The 18,656-nt window shown below is 36.3% G+C and overlaps 1 protein-coding gene across 1 annotated transcript in view; it reads left to right on the forward strand.

Moving 5' to 3' along the window:
• lrpprc (leucine-rich pentatricopeptide repeat containing) overlaps positions 1-18,227 on the forward strand; it is a 121,465-nt gene extending 103,238 nt beyond the window's left edge. Inside the window, 6 exon segments of the mRNA NM_001142592.1 lie at positions 208-338; positions 2,157-2,272; positions 5,867-5,941; positions 6,129-6,213; positions 9,493-9,635; positions 17,711-18,227. Coding sequence (NP_001136064.1) covers positions 208-338; positions 2,157-2,272; positions 5,867-5,941; positions 6,129-6,213; positions 9,493-9,635; positions 17,711-17,782 — 622 coding nt within the window. The 3' untranslated portion in view covers positions 17,783-18,227.
• Positions 18,228-18,656: the final 429 nt, after the last annotated feature.

The raw sequence follows: 18,656 nt of genomic DNA on the forward strand, positions 1-18,656 counted from the left end.
TCTGACTTCAAAATTAAAATATAAAGACGGTCAAACTGAGAAGTCTCTGATGAGGAAAGAGTCTGCATTAAAGCACTTCACGATGCTGGATGGTCATGCTTTTTAATGTGACTGGTGGTCGAATAAGTTTGTCTTTAAAAGGTCTTTCTCTCTCTCTCTCTCTCTCTCTCTCTCTCTCTTTCTCTCTCTCTCTCTCTCTCTCTGCAGTGGAGACGTGGACAGTGCAGTGGACATGTTGCAAACCTTTTACACCGAGAACACTGAGAGGCAGAACAACAGTATTGCTCACGTCTTCCGGAAAGTTTTAAACGCTAATAATGATGCCGCAATGGATAAATGTAAGTTTCACACACACACACACACACACACACACACACACACACACACACACACACACACACACACACACACACACACACACATACACACACCACCTATTGACCGTGACATAGGAGTGTCCTTTCCCTCCTCACCGAATTGTAATAGAGATGGTAAAATTGCTACGTAATTCATCACCACAGCCGCATAGTGTCAGTACAATTATAAAAGAAGAAGCTTCAATCCCAGTTTGTGGATATTAAATCAGGTTTATTTTGTACATTAACACAATGGATGTCCATACAGCAGTGGATATTAATGTGTATCCTATCAAATTTTCCCTGCAAAAACAGTGCAAAGCTAATTGTGTATGTGTGTGCACAACAAATATATCAAATTTTTTATTTATAAAAAATATCAAAACTTTAGTAAGGCAGGTCTGCTTCATTCTTGTCTGTCACTGTGCTTTTTATCTACACAAAGGCTACACGCATCAGAGAAATACAGAGAAATCTCTGTGACTCTGACACGCACATGACAACGGTGGGTGGAGAGAACTAGCTTATTTGCGTTAACCTCTTAAGGCCCAAAGTGTTTTTTACATGCATTTTTTATTTCTCTTTGCTATTTGGGCTTATTGGGACCTAATTAGAATAAAAACCTAAGTCCTCTTTTGATATGATATACTTTTAGAAAAGAATGATGTCCATATGTGTAATCGTGGTTCGAATTTACTTAAAACTATTTCCTGACTGTTTTTTATGTATTTATAACATGGAATTTTTTTTAACTTTCTTTGACTATCAGAGAGCAAAGACAACATTTTTGCCCATTTTGGACAGTTAAAAATAGTGTTTGGGACATTTCATATGCTGCAAAACAGTTGCAGGATGACACTGCATGTCTGGAACAAAATATAAAACATTTAAAGTATTTTAAATAGCCACTTAAGAGCTTAAATGTGCTGTCCACATATGTGGACACTCAAGCCCTTAGAAGTTAAAGGCACAGGCAACAAAAACAGCTAAAATGTTCTGACAGCTCAAATTTCCCAGATGCAAAAAGATATAATAAATAGTCTGATGGGTATTTTGAGCTAAAACTTTACAGACACTTTTTAAAGACTCAGACTTAAATCTAAGATCTAAAATAGATGCCTTTTAAAGTAAATGCTTACAGGACTGAGGTGACTGTCAGTTAAGGGACTCACATCCTGAAATCCAAAATATGAGCTTTTTAAACCGCAGCAACTTAAAACGTTAAATTTATCTTTATTAGAAGTTTGTCAACTGAAAGTGTCCTAAATCGTTATTTCAGAATGTTGATGTAGTTCTGACAGAAAAACAATATCGAGTAATGCCATCATTTTCTTTTTGAGCATCATTTTCTTGTAGCAAACTAAGAGTAAAAGGGTTTGGTTTTGAATATTGAGGCTGAAACCATAAAGTGACATTATTAGAGAAGGAGCATAAGCCCAAACGTGGAAGCAAATGGTCAAATTTGATTGAAGATTACCAAAACTCAAATAAATTCAGTGAATTAACCTGCAAAGATTAATTGTTCACCTCAAGAATAACAAATGCTCTAGCAAAATAAACATGGTACATTTTGATTTCATACAGCCTTCAGATACACTGATTGACTTAAAACTCATTCAAGGACTCCTAAAGTCGAACAGATACAACTGATGCACACTTTTACACAACTAGTGTTTTTGGGTTCTTCTAAACTGACTTGAGTTATGTTGGGAGAAACATTACAGCAGCCCACTGATGTGTTGTAACACGGTAATCACTGCTGTGTGCCTGTGATTGATTGACATCTCTCTCTGCGTCCAGTGAGTGCCATGGCGGAACGGCTCTGCAATCAGTTTGCCTCCTACAGAGCGGCTACTGACCTCTTCCTGGTTTACGTGGACACAGGCAGGACAGAAGAAGCCAAATTCCTCCTGCAGGTACAGTCTCTCACAAACCCAGAAATGCAAGAGGACTTTGTGACCTTGCTGAATGTAATTTGAGTTAGTTTTGAAGCCAGCTGACCCTTTTGCTAACTACAATTCTGCCACAAGTGATCGCCGCTCCTTTTGACATCTCGCTTTCTCATATTTTAATCATCCACTGCTTTTTATGCGCTTAGATTGACTTGTACTAGCAAGATCTTCCCTTTTCCCTCTTTGGAAAAGCACTTTAGTGAGTTGAGGAACAAAAATGGCTGCATTAAGCTACCGCTAAACCCGAGAGCGAGTCAAATCCTTTGAGATGTTAAAATAACAAGAAGCTTTTCTGAGATGGAATGCTAAATATCCAAAGATGTGTTTTTTTTTTACTTGAAGTTTTAGATCAGCACGTTCAGTTGTTATAGGTGTCAGAATGGCATCAGAGTTGCCAAGTCTCAAGAGTGAAGCTGCTGGACTGTAGTTTTAATTGCTCTGATTGTTATGAAGGCTCTTTGTTCATTTTAATATAGCAGCCGCTTAAAAGCCTCCCAGGCCCCTTGGCTTTTAATTCAGCAGATGCACAGACACACACACAGCCTTCACGACTGGCTTGTAATGTGACCTCATTGCCACTGAACCCAGAGGAAGCGCAGGGCGGTCCAGCAGTTTCACACACATACTAACAAGACGAGATGACGTTTTCCGTTAGAAGAAGTACAGACTTTTTTTTAAAGAAACACAGACATTGAATACAAATGTGAAATGTATATAAGATGATATTATTTATTTACACATGCACAAGTTGTGTGTTATCATTTGAACTAGGGCTTCAATTTGTAATTGAACTGTTTAACTTTTTAATTGCAAAAATTAATCAATGAAATTTGTAGTAATCGATGCTTTGTTTAAAAACTTAACACATTTAATGCTTCGCTTCCTGCTTGTAAAATGATTATTTAATTTTCTCATTATAATATTTTAATTAACATGCAATATGTAGCTTGTTTTTAATTTATCCTTCAATTATATTATTAGTTAAATCCATCATTTAAATGTAGAATATAGTGCAGTAGCTTATATGTTTATTGCAATAAGCAACATAAAGTGTGTGCCTGCGATTAGCTTTTATACAATCTTTACTGCTCTGTTGCATTTCAGTCACAAACCCTTCAAAGAAAATGGAAAAAGCTTCATCTGATTAATCAGTTAATCAATCAATTACAGTGGTATATTAATGGATTATTACAATTATCAGTAGCTGCAGCCCTAATTTGAACACAGAAGAAGATACTGAGCAGAATGTTGGTAACCAGACAGTTGATGGTACACATTGCAAGGGTGTAGATTTGCTCTTGACAATGGTGGGGACGTGCATCTCTATAGTGCATGCATAGAAGAGCACAGATTCGCTTTCATGTTTTTAAAAACATGATTAAAGGCTTTTAAACACTTAATAAAACGAAAAACAACTAATAAAATACAGCCCATGCTGCAAAAGTCAATTTACATGATTTAACTCCAATCTGGCTTTGAGGAGGTATGAATGTAGAGAGATTTAGAGTGGCATGTGACACAATTTAACCATTTTATCCTGATTATCATTTTTCATAATCATGAAAGTCAAAATCGAAACTGAATTTCAATTATTACACAGCCTTCGGTATTATTGTTAAGGTGGACTCCAAGTGAACTTGACTTGAAAAACTAGACTCTTTGAAAAGTTGTCCACACCTTACAGTGAAGGAGAACTGGAAAAATTCATTGTTTTGCTGCTTCTCACATTCAACAGCATTAATAGTCCTAGCTAATCACACTGTTCTTGTTTTGTGGGAGGGAGGACCTGAAAAGAAAATGTGATTTAACCCTTTCTGCATGTCTAGGTTACTAAGGGTTGACGGAGCATTACTTTACTTTGAAGGTGATTAAATTATTGGCAGGGACATTTCAATAATTGTTGGGTATTAGTAGAGACGCATCCCTTCTATCCATGCCAACTCTAAGCCCTTGACACATTGGCTTCTGTAAAAAAGGTACTATTAAAAACTATGGCTTCCATGAACTGCATGGTTGCTAATGTTCTTACTAACATACAAATATCTTCTATTGCCTTGAAGAATGAAACTTGTTTGATAAAAAGTGTAAGGTGAGTAAATGATAAAAGAATTTGTATTTTGAGTGAATCGTCCACCCAAAAATTATTCCTAAAAAATCGTCTACTCACTCTGATGTTCTAAACCTGTGAAGCTTTTGGGGGACAAAACAGAAAACCTGTCTGTATAAACACACACACATAAACACCAAGCACACATACATAGACAAAGCTCTCTCTCTCATTCGCGCGCACACACAAACACTCTCTCACACACACACACAGAGCAACAAACAAGCTTAGCACAGCATCGCACTGTCTCATTCACTAACACATAAGCGTGCTCGCTCGCTCGGGAGTCGGGAGCGATATTGCTAGACGGCCCTCTCTCGTCCACAACAGCCGTGGGAATGCAGACCTCTACTGTGTTGCACGCTGTATGGGAGGTCATTTTCAAAAACCCATAATGGGGGCTCTTTAAATTTTTGAGAAAGCTAAGCCTTTAAAATATTGAACTAAAATACCAGATTTTTCCGTAATTATCTAAAGATGCTATATCTCGCAAAATTACTTTTTATAGTATTCAAATTTTTTGCCTTTTATAAATATTTCCTTATTAATAAATGTAATTAATAATTTCTTGTACCTATTTTTTAAGAATAAATCTGTTAGAAGGACTCTTAATTGAATACTATGATAAAAAGCTTCAGTACTTTTTCCATCACTTTTCTCTCATACTTCTATCTATAATATGAGCTTCACAGTTCTGTGCTTAAATGGTTCACTTGCATCGTAAGTGCTTCAATATTCCATGATTTTAAAAATGCCCATTATACCGTACCACAAATGCATGCGATATAAATTACCAATGTACAGTTTTGTCCTTGCTTGCTTTAAAGATTGCCAGAATATCCATAAAATGCCCGATCCATTCATACCTGCTAACATTGCCTTTCTAACAAAAACAGCCTCAAGGTTATTGAGCCTCCGAGCCCTACAGTTTCTGTACAGCCTCGTTTACCCTTCCAGAAATTCACCGTGCCTTCGTTTAACTTGCGTTATATTGTCCTGATTAAAGAGTGTGGAAATTGCACACCGACGCTTGAAAGCTCAGGAGCACGCCGATGCAATTCAAAGCCTTTATACGGCTAAGTGTAGATAATTGTACTTTAAATTGGGCGGACACTGTACATTTTAATTTTCATAAAGAAATAAGTGGTTATTTGCCTGACTCCCCTATTAGCTGTATAATTAACCCTCAACTATAGAGCACTGCGCTGAGTGCTAAAGGATGAAATGGAAGATGGATACGCTCAAAAACACACGTTCCCGTCATGCTGTTGTACACACACACACCTCTGTATGCTCCGTATTTTTACTGCCTGCTGTGTGGATTGAAGTAAATGGCAAGGGTTATGTTTTGCTCAAGGGCAGATACTGTGAACACGCTCAGGCGTTTTGATATGCGATAAATGTTTGTGTTGAGAGTTTTGAGGTCTCTTGTGTTTCTCTGATTGCTTTAGCGCTGTGCGGCTGTCGGCGAGCAGAAGGACTTACTGTTCTCCTATGTGTTACGAGCGTCCCAGCAGCCCGGACAGGTAAACAGAAGCTGTTTGTTTTTATATAGTCCATGCTTTTTGTTTAATTTATGCATGAGTTTTGATCTGAGAAGGAGAATGTTGCACTAAATGACATGAAGGACATAGTATGTGAATTAATTAATAAATACTGAATTAATAGCTTGAAGTTGTTTATGAATAATGATGGTTGATTGTCTTTTTGCAGGCTGCTAAAGTCATGAGTCTTATGGAACTGATTCCTGACATTCGAGAGAAGGAGGATATTTATTCGCAGCTGATGAAATGCCATGGTAAGACCACTATTTGGCAGGGGGATTTACAGTACAGAACTGTGCATCGGTGGTCCAATGTGGCAGTATAAATGTTGTTACAAAACATTTGAAGTTAAGGGTTTAAGAAAAATCTGTGTCCTAAAAAAACATTAAGCTGTACCACTAATCTCTGAGTTGTTAATAATAGCATCAAATCAGCATATTAAAATGATTTCTGACAGATCATATGAATTATGGTGATGGGATTTGAGAGAAATTAACAAATAATATATATATTTTTTTATTTTACCATTTAATATATTAATATGATACTTAAAAAAATAGAACTAAAATAATATTTTATAATATACAATTTTAATTAAGATAATAAAATTGCAGTTTTGATCCTAAAAAAAAAGAAGAAGCTGTACAACTTATTTTAGTCAATAATAATAGTTTCTTGAGCATGAAATCAGCATATTTGGATGATTTCTGAAGGATGTTGGTAGTTGTGATGCTAACAATTCAGAAATGTATAAAAACAATTATTAAAAATTATTTAAAGATGTATTTAAATAATATTATTGTAGTTTTGATCCTAGATCAGTATATCATTATGATTTCTGAAAGATCTTGTGAGATTCAGGCTTAAAATATGTAATTATTTACCTTTATTTTGTTACATTTTTAAAATATTTAAATATAAAACTTATTTGAAATGTAAGAGATAAAGTACATCCAAGAGGTTGTTATCCCAGAATAAATTTGTATAGGAATGATGGGCTTTATTCTGTAAAAACAACTGTCCTGGATATGTAATGTAATGTGTATTTATATAGCGCATACACCCAAAGCGCACAGGACAACGGCTCCAGTGCGCTCACCACAGACCAGCTATTGGTGGAGTGAAGAGACAGTGATAGAGCCTATTCAGTGAATGGGAATGATTAGGAGGCCATGATGAGTAAGGGCCGATGAAGAGAATTTGGCCACGGCACCGGGTGTACGCCCCTATTCTTTACGAGAAGTGCCATGGGATTTTTAATGACCACAGACAGTCAGGACCTCAGTTTAAAATCTCATCCAAAAAACGCAGCTCACTAGCTATGTTTCTTATTTTTATGCGCATTTAGCATAAATTTTGAAAATGCGCATAAAAAACATATCCGCATAGTGTAGGATAAGATATTTTATTCAATAAGAAAATATGCGCATAAACTACAATGGAAACACTTTTACCGCACAAATTTAAAACCGCACATTAAAAAAGGTCATGTGATTTTGTTATAAGAGAGAATGTGATGATGAAAATGTTTGTAAATGGACAAACCAGAAAGCTGAGCACACTGTAAATCATCTGAACTGTTGTTTTGGTTATTCTAAAATGCCTTACCGTTTAAGTATTAATGTTATTATGTTTTTAATGCACTCTGGAATCAAGAGTGCCTGTGCTCTGCGTCTGACACCTTCAAAACTGTGTTCACTGCGTGTCAGGATTGCCTTCTGAGGTAAAAAGTTATTTATTAGATGAAGAAAAGATTGACACAGCTTCTCCTGCTGCAGTAAATTCTGTTTTTATTGTTGATATTTGGCACCAGTTAGTCAGGAAGTGGCGATTTTGTTCTTTTTGACTCGTTGGATGGAAATGCTGCCTTATTCGCACATCTTTTATGTGATATTCCAGTTTTGCGCATAAAGTTCATTCGCATTTTTGGATGGAAACGTAGCTAATGACACTATAGTGTCCCCTTCACTATACAGACCGCAGGTTGAGTGACCCCTGCTGGCCTCACTAACACCACTTCCAACAACAATTTAGTTTTCCCATGTGTCCCATCCAGGTACTGACCAGGCTTAGCCCTGCTTAGCTTAAGTGAGTAACCGGTCTCGGGTTGCAAGGTGGTATGGCTGGGGCTGGATATGCTCTATTCTGCTTATCACAAATAAAAATGGCTACTTGCCACAAAACATAAAACTAAGACACAAAACATTGTTCTGAGCCATAATAGTTTATTAATTCTTTAAATGTAATTTAACGCAAAGCTGACAAACACAAAAACAGCTGATGGAGTATAACATTGCACTAATTTGCGTATTATTCAGTCACAAGATGGCTCCAAACAGTTAAAAACTCAAAGCTGGCTGAGTAAAACATTCAGTACGTGGCTACATTTTATTTATTCACAAGACAGCAACAAACAGCCCAAATCAGTCAAAAACACCACAGTGTGACAAGCAGACACAAATAAATGTGGATGCAAATATATGGAATTGAACATATTCACTGACGGTCAAGGTGATTTGAAGTTTCCAGGTGATCCTGCGTTGTTTAGAGGTTGTTAACTGGGAATAACATACCTTGGAATCTTATGTAATGCACCTTGTAATCTCAAGTAATGCACAGTTTGCTGTGAGGCTTAGGCTTTGAGGTAGATTTATGGTATAGGCCGATAGAAAAATACTGTTTTAATAGTTTAAAAACAGGCAAAACCTAAGGTATGTCCCCACAATTCACAAACATAAGTATATTATTGTAAAGAAACACTCTAGTCTCCTAGTAAACAGTTGAATTTTCCTTTTTTACAATCAGTTCAGCCAATCTCTGCGACTGGTAGGAGCACTTTTATCTTAGCTTAGCATAATTCATTAAATCGGATTAGATGATTAGCATCTCGCACAAAAAAAAAAAAATTAATTCAACAGAGTTTGGATATTTGTCCTATTTTAAGCTTAACACTTCTGCAGCTACAATATGTACTATGACGTATGGAAAACAAAAACTCCTACTTTCTAATGAATACTTGTATTAAATAAAATAAATAAAAAAACATTTAAAAGATAATACTTTTAGTTTGGAATGTTAGCATGTTAGTAGTTAGCACACAGTGTTTACAAGTCATATTAAATACTCTATTGAATAGTGTGTACAAACACTATTGTTCAGCACATGCACAGAGCATTTAGAGACTCTTTGGATTAAAGGCAACAATCTTGTAAATAATGTTACATTTCTTGCGGTATGCTAACAGCTACATACTACACACTGTGAACATTAGCCTGTTTGATCCTCTTCACTGTAGCAAACCTATGAATTTAATAGTCAGCCAATTAAAAATGCAACAAGCAGAACACATTTAGTAACTCACAGGAGGCACGCTTGCTAATACAAACACATGTTCCCTAATGAGGGGCTACTCTGTATCCAGCCTACCGTGAGAAGTTTGACACGTTTCAGTACTTCTCTACTGCATCACTATTTGATGAGGTCTGATGGGTGCAGGATGTTTAACAGAGCTTTTTTTTCCCCCTTCTTCTCAGGTTTGGATCAGGATCTGGCCTCAGCGAAGGCTCTGTATGAGCGCATGCAGGTTGAGGGGGTGAGGATTGATGAGTTGACGCTCAAGAGACTGGCTAAACTATACAGAGATTCTGGAGAACCCGTTCCCTTCGAAGAGCCTGCGGTAATCATCCACATCAACTAACACTTAATACACATTGAGCATGACCTTGTCATTATTATTAATATTAATATTACATTTGTTATGTAATATTATTAATGTTATTCTTGTAAGTACATTGAGTCAAAGACAAATTTCCTGAAAGTAATAACAATAAAGTATAACTCAACCTAAATAGGGAGAGAACTTTGAACACTAAAATGTTTGTTGCAAGATATTAAAAGCCTGTTAAATATGTAGAAAAATAATGTAATACTTAATTATTTGCTACTGTGATTTATTTTATTCATGCGAACATATTGTAATACATGTATAATAGTGTTGTCACGATGCTGGATATTTAATACATGATAAAATATTGATATTCAATACTGTAGGGAACAAATTCCACAACTTTAAAAGTATGCAAATGAACTCAAATTGGAAAACAATAACTAAACCGTATATTGTTTACACCAGGTATGTCAGCAGTCAATAAGTCTAAAAGTCAATGAACTACAAAAAAAGCTAAATGAGTGCGATTTCTGATTAAGACAAATGTTAAAATCTTACTATCATTAATAAATTAATCATCTCCCTTCTGCTGAGAAAAGTGCGAGCAAAGCCAGACGCAAGATTGTATCATTTTAAATATTTCAGTATGCATACTTATTGATGATCTTAGTGTTGTCAAAAAATATTGATATTAAGTATTAATGCCTTTTACAAACATTAAAAAGCACATATACATTTAATAAGATATATTTTAAATTTATAAATAATAAATCAAAGTAATTTTATTTCAGCCCTTTTAAAATACAAGAATAGGTAAACTGCAAAAATAAATATTTAATATTCAAAAATAATTAACAAACACAAAAAAAACAATTGTTTTTCATCATTCATATATATATATATATTTATATATACAGTTGATTTTAGAATGATTAGCCACCCTTTGAATTGTTTTCTTTTTTAAATATTTCCCAAATGATGTTAAACAGAGCAAGGAAATTTTCACAGTATGTCTGATAATATTTTTCTTCTGGAGAAAGTCTTATTTGTTTTATTTCAGCTAGAATAAAAGCTGTTTTTAATTTTTTAAATACCATTTTAAGGTAAAAGTTATTAGCCCCTTTAAGCATTTTTTTCGATACAGAACAAACCATCATTATACAATAACTTGCCTAATTACCCTAACCTGCCTAGTCGATCGTTTTTAAAAGTGGCAGAAGGTAGATTTTTCTGATAAGTCATCTGTTGAACTGCATCTCAATCATCACAAATACAGCAGAAGACCCAAGATTCTCGAAATCAGTCAAGTTTGGTGAAGGAAAAATCATGGTTTGGCGTTACAGTCAGTATGGGGTGTGCGATAGATCTGCAGAGTGCATAACAACATCAACAGCCTATCAAGACATTTTTGCTGCCCATTACATTACAAACCACAGAAAAGCGCAAATTCTTCAGCAGGATAGCGCTGCTTCTCATACTGTACTTCAGCCTCCACATCAAAGTTTCCGAAATCAAAGAAGGTCAAGGTGCTTCAGGATTGGCCAGCCCAGTCACCAGACATGAACATTATTGAGTATGCCTGGGGTAAAATGGAGGAGGCATTGAAGATGAATCCAAAAAATCTAGATGAACAGTAGGAGTCCTGCAAGAAGACTTTCTTTTTCATTTCAGATGACTTTATAAATAAGTTATTCGAGTCATTGCAGAGATGTATGGATGCAGTCCTCCAAGCTCATGGCAGTCATACATAATATCAATTATTTTTCCACTGCACCATGACTTCATATTCTATACTGGACATTATTTCTGTTAAGTGACAAGACTTTTGTCAGACCTTACTTTCCTAATTAAATAATTAAAAATCAAGGCATGATCATATTTTATTTAGGTAAAATAAGAGTAATCTAGAGGCCTTTCAAATAAGCCACTTTTGATACCAAATGATCAACTAGTCAAGTTATTATTTGTTGTTCCTAAAACTTGAAAAGGCAATAAGACTTTTGTCAGGTAGTGTGTGTGTAGAAATATATACAGTAGAAAAAGATTTATAATGTATACTATTAATAAACACTACAATAGTTGTTCAGTGATTATAAATGAATCCTGGTTCAAAGGTTTTAAAGTAAAAGTAAAAACAAATACTAGCATATACAGTAGGTGAGAGTTTAAAGTGACTATTACCGCCGCGTCATATACCGCCGCCGTTTGAAATAGGAGCCGCTTTGTTTTTAGTGTATGACCGCAGTTTGTGAATGAGCCGCCAGGGGGCGCAAAGGGACGGGATGCGAACCGACAGAAATAGCCCACACAGCAGCCTTAAATATGCTATTGTGCTTGTAAATGAGATTAAACAACTAACTAACTGTGGAAATCTGAAAGAAGTTTAAAAAAATATAACAATATTAAATGAAATTATGATGTAATTTTTTGTAACAATACAGTTTTTTATGTCTAATAATTGCACCTTTGGCGGACACTTTTGCCTTGAAACTTTTTTTTAAGACTAATTTAGACATTTACTTGACCAGTATGACTCAAAACACAAACATCTTTATGAACTGCACATGCTGTGTGCAAACAATATGGAATGTTATGAGCACAAACCATTTTGAAAGTAGCTGAAGCTCAAATTGAGTCCAGTTTCATGTCACCTGCTCTTCTGAAATGCTGTTCCTCTACTTCTACTGTACCATAGTTCCTGTCAAAAACACACTGCATGTTTCTGAACAGCCAGTTCTAGCTAACTGTCGTCCATCTACAAACCCCTTCCCCCTCAGTGCACCTTTCAAGTCCTCACAAAGCAATCTCAGGTAGCACTTCGTCCCGCCGCCGCCGCTAATACCACAGTACAAAGAGTCTCCTGAGAGAGGCGATAAGGAGAGATTTGAGGAGCCGCTCGCATCTGGCCTCACTTCTCACACACAGCTGCTGTTATTTATCGACTTTAATTACCCCATTAATAAGGGAATATACATTGTTGAAGAAATGGTAATCTTCTAAAAGCACTCACCGTCCAAAAATAGATGTTTACAGGCACCGGTGCCGCTTAATTACAGGAGGGCGAGCGAGTAAATGTGTTATTTGTGAATTAATACGGTTTGTAAGATGAAACGTGAGCGGTGGATTGTTTGGACCGTGTGCTTGTTATTAGTTTGGCCCTGAGGGCAGGAAAAAATACACAAAAACAAAATGGTTTTGACAGGAAAAACAACACAACATTCACTCTAAGTACAATTCTACTGAAAAATTGAGGGGGGCAATATAATCTCTAAAAGATGGATCTCTGGATTTCTAAATCTTCTGATTTACTTCAAGTCTGGATGAAGGGAATTCAAAGAGTAGTGTCTAAACACGTTGTAAATGTTAGAACTGTTTTGCTGAAACCCATTACAAAGACTCTAAGGTACAGTGTTCAGTGGTATAGGAAGCTATACAATATGCCATGTGTGATTAAAGTCAGCAAAGAGAACAGCACAGCGGAAGACCAACTGTTTCTCTCTGTTTTGTACTTATTTTAAAGACCTCCAGAGTGAGGTCTGCAACAGGAAGCTTTACAAAATTATATGTGTGCATATGCATTAGATTAGTCAGTACTGAAGCCAAATCTGGAGCTAAAAAAATAACTTATGATAATGGTCCAAAAACTAGCACACCCAAATGTATGTGTTATAGAGAAATATTAAATACAAATTTTAAAAAAGAGGAAAACTCAAGAGAAGAAAATAAAATGTGAAAAAATTAGTTTTATTGTTTTGCTTGAATTTAATTGTATTTTCAAGAGTTCACACTTAGATTCTGTTTGACAACTTGTTAGCAAGTTAGCAGGTTTGGCATGCTGTCCCGGGAGAGAACCCTGAGCTCGGAGATAGTTGAGCCCAGGGCTCCCGCCAGGTCCATAAAGCATGTGAGGGGAGTACGAGGTCAGGTGTTCTCGAGAGCTCCCCTCGGCAAAAGAGGAAAGGAGGAGAAGGGGTGGATGGGGGGTTTCTTCGGAAAACGAAGATAAGGGAGTAGTTCTTAGCTAGGTTACTTATAGTGAGTTTGGATCAATCCGATTGGCTAGCCAATGAGTGTAGATGAGTGGCCAGCTGCAGTCAATCATATCACGTGCTCCTCTCGAAATTAGTTTGTGAAACTTTAATCTTACCATTTCAATATATGTTTGGTGACTAAAATATTATTTTAATAAATATTTCTATTTAATAAATCTATTTTGTTTAAATGCACCAAAATACATTGTCTATATTCACTGAGAAATGGATACAAGTATACATTTTTTAAATGGGGTGTACTCAATTATGCAGAGTACTGTATGTAGTACTCAATTGTGGAGTCCAGCTTTTAACAGCTTTTCAACAACTCTATATTCAGGATTTTATTTTGCAGTGCCAAGACACTGGTTTGGCTACGTTTGCACTAAATATAATAAACTAATCCAGATAAAAAAATTCATAAAATGCTCCGTGTCCACGCTAATGTTTTCAATTCTTTCCAAAACTTGCTCATCCATACTAAAACGGCTGAAACGCTTTTTCGTGTGCTTCACATGCGAACAGACGTAAGGCTGTTTTACTTGCACCTTATCGCCTGCCGTTTATTTACTTTCCGTTTTTTAAACCTTTCAGCAAAATGTTGCGGACAATCACACGGTTCTTTAAATGGACTGACAGTGAAGTGGAGCTGTTGTTAAAAGAAACACAAGAGTCTTACCGTACGTTCACACCGAAAGCGGCAAGAGCGTCAAAGTAGCCGGAAGTCATTCATTTTTAATGAGAGCTGGCGGCGATAAGCAGCGAGGAGCAGCGCGGCACGTCTTCACCGATGTGGGCGTCGAGAAGAGTTGAAGTCAAGTCAACTTTATGGCAATGAGCTATGATGCGGTTCTGCGGCAAGCAATCAGAATGAAGACGTCCACCGCTTGATAGAAGTTCAGAGAACACAGACCTGTCAACTTTATTTCCAACCACAGTTTTTCCCAAGGATTTGATAATTGTGATCGCCGGATTTTCAAATATTTACAATGGTTTCTTACAGGAGCATGCATTAAATAAGTTACTGGCGAGTCACTGATGCGCATTAATGTTATATATTTATCTTAAAGCGGGAATCTCACGCGACTTGACAGTACAAAACAGTATAGCTGCTTCAGGATATTTCAGACATATGGACACATATTGGATAAATAGAGCAAAGCCACACCACACGCAACTTGATCATCCATTGTTAAATGAATTTGATAAGAAATGCGCAACATTTTCACCGTAGAAACATGTTTAATGCAGGAATGTAACTAATATGCTACAACAGCTCCTTTAAATACGAGATCAATGTAGCCAGTTTTGACGCTCTCGCCGCCGGAGCTGAAGACAGACAGCGTTGTCGCCAGTTCGCTCTGGCCGCTTTCGGTGTAAACGCACAGTTAGGATTCACACAAAATGTCCACTGCATGTAAAGTCTCTAATTCAACTGTCGTCTGTTTCTGCCACTGAACAACAACTCCCTGTAAACATTTTCTGTCCTTTAAAGAGAGGCAGTATAGAGCATGTACAGACATTAATCTTTAATAAAGATATCAAAACGGACAACATCCAGCATCCATTGCTGTACAATGTCATCCACCAGGTTAGCTGAATTGGTCACATGACTAAATTGCGTCATTGTTTTCGAAAACCTCCGTTTTCTGTCAACAGGAAAACAGCGCTTTGAAATTCCTCCACTTTAGACTGCATTTTCATTTCCTGAAAATGCAGTCTCAGTGTGGACCTAAAGGCTGATTTATACTTTTGCGTCAAGCGCACGTGAATGCTCCGACGCAGACTTCCCAAGGTGGCATAGCCCTCGCACGGTCACATATCCCTTTCGCAGTCGCATAGCCCTCACCGACGCTGACGCACGCCTTTCAAAAAAATTGAACTACACATCGCACGATGTGTTTCGCAAGCTCTGTGATTGGTCTGCTTGGTAGCACTAACGAGTGTGGGCAAGAAAGAGCTGCACGAACCCATTGCAGTGAGTGTTTACAAGTCTTGAGTTCTGTGAAGGATCTCCAGATGGAAACTTTTGTTTTGTGTTTACCTTATGATTAAAGTTCAGGTTGTGGCTGTACTTGATAGCTGCTTTCCAATTATTGAGCGTGGTTTGTTTTGCTAGCAAACATGCCCACAGCAATTGAGAGCAAAGAGTACGGCCTATTTTTCAAACATTTTTATTTAGATTTTATGTATTTACTGCTATTTTTTATCATTCAAATTAGGCTGGGTGGTTAATGAAGTGTTATTCTGTTGTGTGACTAGCAGTGGTGGAAAGAGTACTGAAAAATCATACTCAAGTAAAAGAACCATTACTTGCCCAAAAATGTAGTGCAAGTAGAGTAAAAGTGTCTGTTGTAAATGTTACTCAACGTATGAGTAAAAGGTAGACCTTTTAAAAGTACTCTAGAATAGTGAGTAGTGAGTATTAGGCTGTAAGAAGCTGATGCATTTACAGGTAATTTGTCTGTGTGTGTGTGTGTAAACGTAACATTCTGTAGAGCATTTAGTCATTGCCGAGCAGGTACACAACGCCATAAGACGTTATTATTTAGTTAGATTAAGGTTGTGATGTCAGGTGACCAAATTTCAATGTCTAGCCAGCGTCTAAGGATAACCTTATTTTGATGTACAATAACAATGTCATATGACGTTGATATTTGATTGATTTTAGGTGTTGTAAAATGACCAAAATTTTTAAACCAACATCATACAGACATTGTCAAATACTGACATTTATTCATCAGTTATGGCAACCAAAATCCAACTTCTGATAGACGTCACAGTGGTAACGTTCACACAACGTCAAGCTGTAACACCATTAGATGTTGATATTTGGTTGGTTTTAGCTTTATTGAGGTTGGCCTGACGTTGAGTTCTGACGACAACCTGATTTTCATTTCCAAACAAAATGTATCGTCCCCATGACATTACAATGTCAATCTGACGTCATGTTGACGTCTTGTGCCTGCTGGGTGTTTAAGGCCTTTTCAGTCATCATACAATAAACATCCATCATCTTCTCATCAGTGACACGCATCTAAACAGTCTCTGGGTCGATGCGTGTCAATGCGTGTTAAAATTTTGGACATCTTCTTGGACACTTTTAATGCTTCCACGTCTTGAGGTCTTTCATTATGATGTGATTTTACCTTCTATGTGAGATTTGATTGGACTCGCAGGACTGATTTTTCTAATCTCCTTAGACAAGAAAAAATAAAGTAGTGACTGCAGGATGAAGTAGTGGCGTAAAAGTACTGATACAGCACTAAAAATGTCCTCAAGGCAAAGTAAAAGTCCACATTTTTAAAAGTACTTAGTAAATTACAATTCCTAAGAAAAACTACTCAATAACAGTAATTTGAGTATTTACACCACTGGTGATTAACTCAGAACACACTTAAAGTTTATTTAATTTTTTAAAAAACACAGTAGTACACTGTGTTTTTCCCTGAGAGATCTGTGTTTAACCCAGAGAGATCATTCGCCAAGTATGCTTATGAGTCAGTTTCATTTTAAGTCTCTATAACCAGTATTTTTTTGTAGTGATCAAAATAAAGTAATCATAGTTTGAAGCAACTTAATGCTAGATATGAAGATTGTAGCAATTACATTGTTACACCACTAGCTGGCAAAAATCAAGCAATAATGGGAGTTCACCAAAAAAATTATATTTTCTCATTTATTCACACTCAAGTGGTTCTAAACTTAAATTTTTGCAGCCATTGACATCTATAGTTGGAACAAAAAATATTTGGAAAGTCTGTGGCTTTTTTCCCCAACATTGTTCAGAATATCGTTTGTGTCCAACAGAAAAAAATAAACTCAGACGGTTTAGGAACAAGTGGAGGGAGAGTAAAGATGACAGAATTAACATTTTTTTGTGAGATAAAAAAATGCAACAATCACTGAATATCTTGTTCAAGAGATTCTTTAAAACTGCTTATTTATTTATCCCGTAATAAAGTAAAAAGCATCATCAAATAAAAAAAAATGTGGTTTTATCAAGAATTGTTCTGCTCTGTAAACATGTTTTATTTGTTTGTTTTCCCGCAGGAGTCTTTTCGTTTCTACGCAGACAAACTGAAGGATCAGCGAACTCAGTCCACAGCATCCATTGACAACTAAAAACATCTTCCTTCCTTCCTTCCTTCCTTCATCCATTCATTCATTTTTTTATATGCAGCAGATGTGAGCAGCGTGTTCTACTGTGATTTTGTTTTTGCTCTTCGTAATGTCATGATATGGTTAACATGTACATACAGTTAATATTTATGCAAATAAATGCAAACCCAAAACCTTAGTGGTTGTTTTAAATCTTTATTTTTTCTTTCTTTTTTTATATTTGGTTTATTTTGTTCTAAATTGAGTGTCGCTCAATAACAATGATTCTCTGCAAATGCTGGTTTTGGCTTGTATGGGAATATGTCGATATTGGATGCATGATATGAGAGATTATGGAAGATTGTTCGATATTCTTCACCAGTACATTAGGCTTAGACTCGGTTGTGTAGGAATATACTGTAAATGCTATATAATAAATATCTCATTGGAACAATCCTGGATCAACTGACATGCATCCTGCTTTCTGCTTTCTGTTTTTTTTTTTTTTTCTTGGAAACAGTAGATTTATCAGGATTAAGATTAAGTGGCAAAACATACATTATCTGGCACAGATGTATTTCTGGGCATCTTGCGAATGTTTTAAAGGATTTAGGCTTTTGGCACACTTTGATAAATGATGAAATCTTCTACACATTTAAATAAATAAGCATTTAGACTGAAACAAAGAGAAACTTTTTAGGGATATTTACCACAGTAGAGTGAAATCTCTTGGCAAACTGAACTAAAGTTTGTGAGGAAATGAAACGGAACATTGCTGCCATCCAGTGGAGGTGAACCGACCTGCACACAACTGATTTCACTATGACTATGGGAGAAACGGCTTTACTACTGGGGTGTCTTCACTAGTGTGCTGACCGTTGACCTCTTTCAGAACAAG

The sequence above is a fragment of the Danio rerio genome, chromosome 13 (assembly GCF_052040795.2).
Source record: "Danio rerio strain M-AB ecotype USA chromosome 13, GRCz13ab, whole genome shotgun sequence".
Lineage (NCBI taxonomy): Eukaryota > Metazoa > Chordata > Actinopteri > Cypriniformes > Danionidae > Danio > Danio rerio.